This window comes from Coloeus monedula (genome assembly GCF_965178545.1).
Source record: "Coloeus monedula genome assembly, chromosome: 13".
Lineage (NCBI taxonomy): Eukaryota > Metazoa > Chordata > Aves > Passeriformes > Corvidae > Coloeus > Coloeus monedula.
Genome location: NC_138793.1, coordinates 6,566,215 through 6,576,959, shown reverse-complemented (window position 1 = coordinate 6,576,959; position 10,745 = coordinate 6,566,215). Strand labels below are relative to the sequence as shown.

General features: G+C 50.6%; 1 protein-coding gene across 2 annotated transcripts; it reads left to right on the top strand.

Moving 5' to 3' along the window:
- The first annotated feature begins 2,270 nt into the window (after positions 1 to 2,270).
- On the top strand, positions 2,271 to 9,726 carry PLEKHF1 (pleckstrin homology and FYVE domain containing 1). Of its 2 annotated transcripts, XM_082290184.1 has the most exons (3): positions 2,271 to 2,342; positions 4,079 to 4,187; positions 7,422 to 9,726. In XM_082290184.1, the coding sequence occupies exon 3, from the start codon at positions 7,434 to 7,436 to the stop codon at positions 8,253 to 8,255; it is 822 nt and encodes a 273-aa protein (XP_082146310.1). In that variant the 5' UTR covers positions 2,271 to 2,342; positions 4,079 to 4,187; positions 7,422 to 7,433; the 3' UTR covers positions 8,256 to 9,726. The 2 variants fall into 2 exon arrangements, with proteins under 2 accessions (XP_082146310.1, XP_082146311.1); XM_082290185.1 differs by lacking the exon at positions 4,079 to 4,187 and having other exon boundaries at positions 2,275 to 2,342.
- The last annotated feature ends 1,019 nt before the right edge of the window (positions 9,727 to 10,745 follow it).

The window sequence follows — 10,745 nt, the reverse complement described above, 5'->3', positions numbered from 1 at the left end:
TGCTACTGAGAAAAAAGTGGCTTTGGAGAAAATGCCAGAGGCAATCAGAAGAAGTCTCTTCACCTTGCTCTAGTTGCACTAAAAGTGGTAACTTAGGCTGCAGCTTTTTCAAGTGGTCCCACAAATGTTTGGGTTTACAACCAGGAAAAACAGAGCTCCTGAGCCTGCCTATCAAACAGCTCTTAAGATTACTGGTGAAACTCCGAGTTTGCATCTCAGTAAGGAATTCAAACAAGTGTGTAAGAGCTTCCAAAACAAACAAACAAAATACCAACAGAAAGTCAGCTCTCAGTTGCAACTGCTTAATACTGACTGTAAGCCCAAAGTGTATCTTGGGTCTTCCCTGGCCTTATGCAACAGTTGCCTGAACACACCTCCACTTCTGACTGGACAAAGAAAAAATCCTTCACATCCCAGGCGGTTTGGACAACTCAGTGCTGTGTTTGGCTGATGTGTTGTCCAAGTGAGCATACTGAGAAACAACAAGAAAAATAAACTGAAGTATTACATCTCAGTAATAAAGACTGTGATTAGGATAACATGAGAGTGAATTCAGAATAATTTTAGCACATAGGAGGAAAAAAAACAGTTTCAGAGTAATAATCTGTGACTGGTTAGTCACAGTGAATTATTCTGACAGCTAAGACAAACTCTGGCATATTTAGTTCAGTCCTTCATCTATTTATAGTTTACAAATATTTACAGTTAGATCATGTTAAAAAAAACCCCAGCACTCTGTAGAGAATTAATTTCTAAGATGGGTAGATCTCCCCAGAGTTAGCAGACTGCTCCCAAGGCAGCCAGGACAGAGACAGCTGGTGTCCAGGCTCAACACAAACCAGCTCCCAGTTGTGAGAACCAGTCTGCAAAGGCAGACCACGCTCCTTCCACCAACAGACCACTGAGTCCTGCTCTCCCACAGAAAAGGTAGGAGGACTGAATAGACCCCAGACTAAATGATAATGACAACCTGAGTCTGTTCAGCCCAGCAGCCTCCCCTCTGTGCTGAGCTCTCTTTTCCCAGGTTTTCAGGAGTTTGTCAATGACCTGATGGCTCTCCCTGTAACCCTCATACACTGCTAGGCAGCCATGCCTAGAACTTAGTCCATGTCCTCATTTGTCTGCTCATCTGACACAAATACGAAGTGTAAAGAAGTAGAGTCTTGTGGAAACTCCCATGACTGCTGAGCACTTTAGCTCTAAAGTGCACCATGAGCTTCCCAGCCCACATTATTATTACCAAAGAAAATGAAAACCTGGAAAAAAAAATATTTCTAATACCTTGACAGGTCCATCAGTTTCCATTAAAAATAGAAAAGCTATTACAGAAAGTGAGCAAGCACCTGAATTATAGATCAGCATAGGCCTGGGGTAGTGTCACTGCACCTGGCAAGGGCCAGAGCTCAGCTCCCCTGCAGCACCTTCAGCAGGGCTGAGGGACACTCACAGCCTCTGCCCACTCATCTCAGCACCCTCCTGGCAGTGACACATGGGAGGGATGAGTGGGTGGGAGAGAGGAATGCAAAGGACTTCCCTGCAACACCAATTTCGGTGTTAATAGCTTGCTCTTTTCACAGAAGTCTGTAACTGTAATCACAAAAGTGGTTAGAAGACCTGGTCCAAAGCTTGGGAAGAGGTCTGGTTTCTGTGTTGGACCAGGGTAATGTGTAGTTCTATTTATATCCCTCTTCTTAACTGTAAAACACTGGGGGCATTTTATCGCCGAAACCATCTTTATGCCATGCCATCCGTGAGCACCATTCTGCTAGATATACTGTGAGCAGGGGATGATGAAACTTGAAACTGTGAGCAAACCAAATACACTGAGTTATGCTCGTGGGGGCAAGTGAAGAGCGTGCAAGAGGGTGGTGGATGTCAGCAGGGCACACGCGGCCACGGGCACAAGCAGCTATGGGACACACGCAGGCGTGGGGCACACCCACGGCTCTCCGGGGACACGCAGCCATGGGGCACACGGACCCATGGGACACAGGCAGCCAAGGGACACAGGCACACACGGGCATGGGACACACGCACCCATCGGACACAAGCAGCTATGGGACACACACAGGTGTGAGGCACACGCAGTCATGGGATACATGCAGTCATGGGCAACACGTACCCACCAGACATACGCGGCCATGGGCACACACCCCCGTGGGGCACACTCGGCCCCCGCTCACACGCAGCCCCCGCCAGCACCGCCCGGCAGCGCCGTGGCCCCGGGGCGCCCATTGGCCGGCGGTGGGGGTGGGCGGGGAGCGGCGGCGGGGCCCGGCCCTGGAGCGGAGCGGAGCCGGGCGGCGCGGGCCGCGGGAGCGCTCGCCGGGGCCGGCCGGGAGGTACGGGGCGAGTGGGGGTTCGGTGTGGGGTGGGCCCGTGTGCGGAGGGCAGAGCCGGGGTTTGTCAGCCGCCGGGCCGGAGCTGGGGGGCAGAGCGGCGGGGTGACGGGTCGTGCGCGCCGCCGGGGCTCGGCCCGGGGGTCCGCGGTGTGTCCGGCCCGCCCGCGGTGTGTGCTGTTCGTCCCCCGGTGTGTGCTGTTCGTCCCCCGGTGTGTGCTGTTCGTCCCCCGGTGTGTGCTGTTCGTCCCGCGGTGTGTGCTGTTCGTCCCGCGGTGTGTCCGGCCCGCCCGCGGTGTGTGCTGTTCGTCCCGCGGTGTGTGCTGTTCGTCCCGCGGTGTGTCCGGCCCGCCCGCGGTGCTGTCCCGCGTGTGCGGAGCCTGCGTCCCCGCGGTGTGTGCGCGGCCCGAGCGGCGCTCAGAGGGGCGGGTGTGATGGGGTTTTTAGAGGGACTCTTTAAGTTACCGACTCTGCCCGTGTGCCAAAACCCCGGACCCTGCTCCTGTGCAGAGCTGTAAGCGGAGCCCCGCTTGGGCCGTGCGCCTCTTCCAGAGGGGTACGTGAGCTCTCGGGCACTGGGAGGGACGGGGAATTGTCGCGTCCCTCGGTGGTTTCCCCCTCGCCAGCCAGCCCGTGTCGGCCGCGGGCCCGGGGAGCAGCGGGGCGGGAGCTGCGCGCGGAGTGCGCTGCCCGCGATGAGTGCAGGGACAGGGAGCGGGCGGACGGAGGGGCTGAGGCTCTGCCTCGAGTTTCGTGGGTTTTCCCCCTTCCTCCCTCCCTCCATTCCTTCCCTTCCTCTGCTACTTGGGCGCCTCTGAGCCTGGCTGGCACTCGCAAGAGCCACAGCTGAGCTCAGGCTGCCAACAGCTGGGTTTGTTAGCATCAGTCTGAGCTCCTCAAAAGCCACTGCCCGGCCGTCCCCTTGCTCTGGCCCTACGCTGAGCAGTAGTGGCGAGAAGCTTGGCAGCTCAGTCAGTTCTTGTCCCACTGGGACTGGTGACATTCTCAAAGGCCTAATGTCACAGCTAGCCCCAAAATGTACGTGTGCTGAATTGGGTTCCTCATGAGCATGGCAGGAAGGGGGTTGCCAGAACCTGCCCCCCTTACCCCAGCAATTACAGCATGCCGGGAAAGAGGGAGAAGCAAGCTGAAATGCCCTCAGGCAGTAAAAGGAGAGGAGCTTTGTTTTTCTGGCTTAAATGCCTGCTCGGGCAGCTTCATCCTACTTGCTGTCCGTGGTGAGCAAGAGCTTATGCCAGCCCTAACTCCAGGAGAGATTTCTCTGAGCAAAGCAGAAAGAGGGAGTCAGGGAAAGCTGCAGAGAGATGAGGCTTGGGGCATTTTCTGCTGGCAGCCTTCAGCAGTCGGATCTCGGTGTGCTGACACTCATGGACCATCCCATGCATGGTATGTGCACGAGGTGTGCAATGGATACCACGGCTGTCAGTTCTGCCTGATGGCAGGAACGGAAGGATCAGATAGAACAGCTCGCTACATCGGTACACCTAAGCCTTAGATACATACAGACTTGAAAAACATACCCCAGACTCGCTGACCCGGGAGCTTAAGTTGAAATGCTGTGCCTGGCAGGCATCAACATGGCTGTTTATAATCACAAGTGAACAAGTGCTCATTGTTAAGTGTTGTGGCGTGCTTGTTCTGGAGTGGAGTGCCAAGCTGTATTTTTTTTTCCTTTGAATATCAGTCATATTCACTGCATAGCGTTTGATCACATGCAGGACCAGCAGATCTTGATGAAAAAAACAACCCCAGAATTTGCCATGCCAAAAACCCCTGTGAAAAGCAGCACGCCAGCAAAGCACCTCTTGCCACCCTCATTTCAGCTGGGTAAGCTACTGCATGTGTTACGTGGGCATAGGTAGCATTTGGAAATAAGCACTGTGACCCTGCTGACCTGACACAGCAAACTTGAGCAAACAGGAAAAAAAGTATTTACCCAAATGAATAAAATAGATTAGACTTCATATCTGTTCCAAAGGGAGAGGCTCTCATCTCCCCGGAAAGGAGAGACCATTGTAACACTCAGCAGCTATCTTTATTTGCCAGATTCACAAAGCGCTTGCATTCCAAAGCCAAACTGTGGATTATTTGCACTGAGTCACAGTACTGACGTGAAATTGGGTTTTATGTGGTCAGTCAAGCCAAGAGCTATGTGGAACTTGGGGCACGATGGATCTGGCTTGTGGTGGGATGTGATGAGTAACGCCCTCAGATGGCTGCTTCTCCCCCCCTTCCTGAACAGGGAGCACATAAAGGGATAGAGTGAGTTGTCCCAGACTAAAGGTAGGCACTATAAGTCCCACTCCTACTATTTTTTTTTACTTTTTTTATGTGAATGTGCTGTTCTCCAGTCACTTATGCCTGACGGGAGAGAGATGGAAGGAAAACATTCTGCTTTTGCATCCCAGGAAAACTCGTTCAGGAAATACCCTGTGCTAGAGCAGCCAACAATTTTAGTCTTAGCAGAGATTTTCCCGCAACAGAGTTGGCTTTTCTTTGGTTAGCTTGTGGCATTTTAACTAGGTAGCAAACCAGAGGAGTAAGGACATACCTGCAGGTAGAAGTGTGATGTGTAATGAGAGCTCACCTTCATTTCTTCCACACTGCAGAATTGTATCCAGCCCTTTCTCCTTTTGCTCCATGCAGTAAGTCCTGGAGCTTTCTGGCCTGTGCAGGGAACTAGATCAGTGCAACAGCTGAAGTTTTCACAGCAGCAGAGCTTACACTCCCCTCTGAAAATGAGCTCGGGTTTCCTGGCTCTGTGCAGGCATGTTCTTTATATCTGACAAAATATTTTCATTTCCACTGGGATCTGGTGTGGAGAGATCCCTTGAAATACAGTCATGTCAAGTACCATGCATTCTTGAGAGGTTGGACCATGCTTCTAAATTACATAAAATAAAAGTAAAAGAAGTAGCCTACGAGCTCCATAACCCAGAAGCGTGAGGAAATTAAACTGGTGGAACTGCTTTGGTTTATTCCATTTGGTGTTGCTGGTGCCAAAAGTTCTTGACAGTATATTATTGCATTCACAGTCTTTGCACACCAAGGATCCCAAGCTGTAATTTGAGTTTTTCCTTTATTATTTGTGTGCTCATCTTGCTCTTTCACATAGAAACTCCTCATCCAGGGATTTGTAGACAGACCACATCCCAGGATAGGTGAGAGTCCTTACTAGGGGTAACCCTAGTCAGGGAGTTTGGTGTGCAGTTGTGGACAATGGTTTCCCCTGCCTGTTTGTTCTTCAGCCTAATTTGTGTATTTAAGAGGGAGAGGGTAAAAACACATGGTGCTTATTGGAGCAGGGCATCTCCTCTCCGTGCACAGGTCCACTCGGGCTGATGGATCCACGAAGGGAATGGAGCTTCTCTCCTCTCTGATGACAAGTAACAAACCCTTTGCACAGCTGCTGCATGTCTGTGCCGTGGCAGGTTGGCTGGGGTGTGATTTCAGCTGCTGCTGCTGGAGTCAGCCCCTGGATTCCCCCTCTGGCTGCAGCCTGGCCAGAGCACTCAGTTAAATGTAAACTGCCCACACACACGAGTGGATGTGCCCAACACTGCCCAGCTCCATCCAGTGCGTTGCAGTGCTCTGAGGCCCTGAGGATACACATCCTTCCCTCCAGCTCGAGGGGGACCCCGAGGAAGGCAGCTCTTCAGGAGCACTGACTGCTCAGTGCCTCTCAGTGAAAGCAATTTCTTCAGGGTAGGTCACTTCATTTAGATCTCCCATGGCTAAACCTGTGCCTTGGCCTTGTGCCTTTTCACCCTAGAGAAGGAGGTTCTGGGAACTCAGAGGAATTGCCCGGTCTGTCTGCCAGGTGGGTCAGGTGAGAGGCACATGGTGTGCAGCAGCCTTCAGCAGCAGCTTTGTGGTTTCCCTTCCAGCACAGCAAAGGGGTGATTTGAGGTGAGGGGCAAGGGTAGAATGTTCCCCCACCACAGGAACAGGTATATTGTCATCCTCCTCTTCCCTTTCCCTCCAGCCTCCTTGGCAGCAGGGACTCTGGGCAAGGAGCACAGGGATAACAGTGGAGAGCAGCTCTGCATTAGTGGTTCGGTGAACCATTAGCAGCAACCAGGGCAACAACACATGTCCCTGTGATCTCGGAGCTGCCTCGTGATGGTTGCAGGAGGAAATTACTCACATTCCCATGGCCAGTTGGCCTTGGGGCAGCACCCTGCAGCCTGCAAGGGGCAATGAAAAATCATCTTACAGAGAGCACCTTCCTTACTGCAGACTGCCAAGAGCAAGCAGCTGCTTTTGCTTCAGAGTTACCCTTACCTGTGTTTCCTGTAGGAACAAAAACCCAGCACACTATCAAACCCCCAGATTGTGTGAGAAGGAGGGTGCAGAGGTGTGGGAGAGATGAGCATGCTGCATTCCACTTCCTGTTCAGCAGAGATCACACTTTTCAGAATGATGTGTCTTGCATTTGGAAGCACCATCAGCCCTGGGATAATGGAGGAAAGACTTAGCTTGTGTGGGTTTGTTCACATCATGGGGGCTTTTTGCTTTTCTTTTTCTTTACCATTTTTGTCATGCATGGAAGAACAGCAGGAACAAGTGATACCACAGAGTTTTGTTTTGTTCCTGCCTCAGCTCTGGCCTGAAAGGGAGCTGTGGGGTGTGTGTGTCTGTAATGAATCCTTGAGAAAGCAGGTGTGCAGTCAGAAACGGGAGGCTTGCTCTCAAGACCCTTTTATGCAGATCTATGGATCTGCATAAAATTGGGCTCAGACCAAGCAGCTTTCTCTTCTAAGGGCACACAGTGAGACTGGTAAAAAGCACAACCAGGAAGACCTGGCTCTGCCTTCAAGGGCTTCCATTGCTGCAAACTGAACTATCTCAGTATAGCCTGGGTTGTTGCAAAGTGAGGTCAGAAAGTTTGAAGATCTAATTTAGAAAGGTAACAAACTAAAGTGAGGAGTGCTTGTGAGATTACCTGTACCCTCAGATCGCATTAGGACATCTCACCTGTGTATACACTGGCTATTCACCTGCACCCCGGTGCAGATGTTTGCAGTTTCACCACTTCCCTCTTTGTTTTCCTCTCTTCAGAGTGAGCTGGAGATGATGGACCATCTTGCAAATACCGAGATCAACAGCCAGCGCATTGCTGCTGTGGAAAACTGCTTTGGAGCTTCGGGACAGCCCTTAGCCTTGCCGGGCAGGGTCCTTCTGGGAGAAGGGATTTTAACCAAAGAATGCCGCAAGAAACCAAAGCCTCGCATATTTTTCCTTTTCAATGACATCCTCGTCTACGGCAGCATAGTCATCAACAAAAGGAAGTACAATTCCCAGCACATCATCCCCCTTGAAGATGTCACTTTGGAGACGCTGCCAGACACCTTGCAGATGAAGAACCGTTGGATGATTAAAACCTCCAAGAAGTCCTTTGTGGTTTCCGCGGCCTCCCTCACGGAGAGGAAGGAGTGGATCAGCCATCTGGAGGAGTGCATCAAGCACCTGCTGACGAAGACAGGCCGGCAGCCCTGCACGGAGCACGCGGCTCCCTGGATCCCAGACAAGGCGACGGACATCTGCATGCGCTGCACGCAGACCAAGTTCTCCACGCTCACCCGGAGGCACCACTGCCGCAAGTGCGGCTTCGTCGTGTGCGCAGACTGCTCCAGGCAGAGGTTCCTGATGCCCCGGCTGTCCCCCAAGCCCCTGAGGGTCTGCAACCTCTGCTACAGGCAGCTGCTGGCAGACAAGAAGAAGGAGGCAGAGGCAGATCAGAGGCAGACGGAGCCGATCCGCTCTGCCACCCAGGGCTATGAACCCTCCAGTGGCGATGACAGCGACAAGTCTGATGATGAGAAAGCTGAGCAGTGGCCAGCAGACACAGAGTTTTATACCTCAGAAGTATCCTGGTCATCTTTCCACAGCTGACCTCCTTGGGAGTCAGTGACGTTTAGACACTGGGAAGCCAATCTCTGGCCTCCAAGGCATGTCCTTCTCCATGTTTCCTCTGAAGGCCGTGCCTGGGAAGGTGGATCTTGGCCCTGTGTGTGGTGTCTGAGCAGAGGTGAGGTTGCCCCTCTGAGAACATCTCATACAATGTGAGCACAGAGAGAACAGCTCAGCGAAGAGCACTGAGGGTGGGGGCAGTGTCCTGTGGAGCAGTCTTGGCCAAATGAGCTTACCCTCCGGTGCCTTGTTCTTCCTCTCTGCTAAAAAACAGCAATATGAACTTCTTGTTTGAAATGTTTGAGATTGGCTATTGGGAGAAAAAGGAACAAGAAATCCTGGAGCTGAACACACTTGGCTGCTCACAGTGTGTTCCTCTGTCACAGCAAGGGGCACTCTGGATGCCGCTTTCCATGAGCTTTTGAGATTCTCACTGCGAGCGTGCCAGCCTGAGGGAATAGCTGCTCTTCCCTGCATAGTGAGGCCAGCACCGGCTTCCCTGTCTACACCTGGGTCTCTCAAGGTTGGAAGCGCTTAAGAGAATGGTACTCTGGATGCGGGGAGCTTGTGTGGGGCTCAGTGTGAGCAGCCCTAGCAAACACTGGAGCATCCAGCTCTCTCAGATGGAAAGAGGCCATGCCAGTGGTACCGGGCCAGGGGAGGAAGGAGAGGGGAAAGGGACAGGTAAAATTACACTGAGCAGTGAAATATGGAGGGAGAGAGGTACTGCAGTTCACTCAACTAAGTGCAGAGCCCAGATCTCAAACACAGGCAGTTATACCAGATTACTAGAAACTTGAACTCAAGCCTATCAGGTAAAAGGATATCCCAGGGAAGACTTGTTAAAAGTCTTTAAAAATCCAGGAAAAAGCCCCAAATGAAGATTCTGTGAAGTACAGCACTTCAACTTCCCCTCCCCTCCTGGGCTGCTGCCCAAGGCATTGGATTCTCACTTGTGGGCTCACCTCCTGCCTTATCAGTCTCATGAGTCCAAAGTTAAGGTCCTTTATGTACTTCAAAGATGGGAGCCAAAGACCTTACAGTTTACTTGAGATCAACTTTTTGAAGTTCAAATTCAGTTAGAAATAAACTATGTTTATTCAAGTATTATATCATAATATAGTGTGGAAGTAAATATAGAGGAAATCAGACAACAGCAATTGTTTTGCAGCAGACATTTCTACAAACTCCGTTATTGCTTTTAGTATATTTTTGTATTTTGTGGTCTGGAAAAGCAACATGGCTGGGAATACACTGCCAATGTTTTAAAATATTTCCTTACCATGACTTGTTACAAGCAGTGCATTGCTTGACAGATGGCCATGGGTTTTTTAAATTTCAGTTCAAGATAATCATTGTTACTGTCTTTTATAAACTGCTACTGTTCCAGTGAATTTGTATCACTTGACTGTGTGTGAATAAAGATATGGCCAACAGGAAGGAGCCAGGAAAACAGGACAATAAGGCGTGTTATTATTGAACAAGAGTTTTAACAAGAGCTGGGATCCAGGCCTGGCCAGCCCAGCGCAAGCTGTGACTCCTCAGCTGTGGGGAGACTGCTCTGGTTTCTGTTTACTGCTTGAAGGTAAGGGCATCAAATCTGATGCTTGCTTTCTATTTATATCATGTTATCGTCTGGCAGACTATTCCCAAGTCTTTTGCAATCCCCTGCAGTAGTCTGTATTAACTGGAACGGTATTTTTCCGGTGGGGACACAGCTTAGAGTGGGCCAGCAAACCTTATGACCTAAGCAGATGTTTTTGGTCTTTAAAGCAATAAGTACACTGAGTTCTGTTTTTTCCATTCCTCTCCAGGCTCAGTTCCTAACTCTGCACAGCAGCGATTGTTTTTACAATGCCTCCCACCCACCAGAAGGGTGTACATGCTATGCAAACAGAAAATGACCTTAAAAATAAACAGCCATTAGAGTGGTTCACGAGCCAAAAATAGCCTAGCTGCTGAATCTGCATCCATAGCTGACATTCCAGTTCCCTGCTCCTGAGGTGAAACTCCCAGTTTCTTCTTAGTAACTGGCTGCAGAAATGTATTGCAGCTTTGAACCTAATCCTTAGTTCTGTTAGAGATCAGTTTACTTTATGTGTTCGAAGGTCTTACTATTACCAGCCCCAAAAGACCTATGAACTGCTTGTATGCTCTAATGAGGGACAGGCACGCCTCTAACGAATGCCTTCTTGGTGAGCAAGAGCCTTTCTTAATCACAGCAGGGAAAAAGTCAGAAAAAACCAAAAACACCCAAAACATCAAAACCAGCCCAGCTCCTGGTTTTGGTGCATGCTGTTGATGGCTTTTGGGGAAATGCACACACCTTCCACCAACTGGAAGCCCCAAGAAACCAAGCAATTCTTAAACTAATAATGCTTATGGTAAAAGAATCCTGCCCAGAAAAACATGGGGAAATTTAAACAAAGCCTTTCCCCCACTTCCTGAAGTTCTGTTGTGGAGCTCAGCACT

Excerpts from the sequence above, each read along its gene's own strand:
- PLEKHF1 (XM_082290184.1), top strand. The coding sequence starts at position 7,434 with ATGATGGACCATCTTGCAAATACCGAGATCAACAGCCAGCGCATTGCT.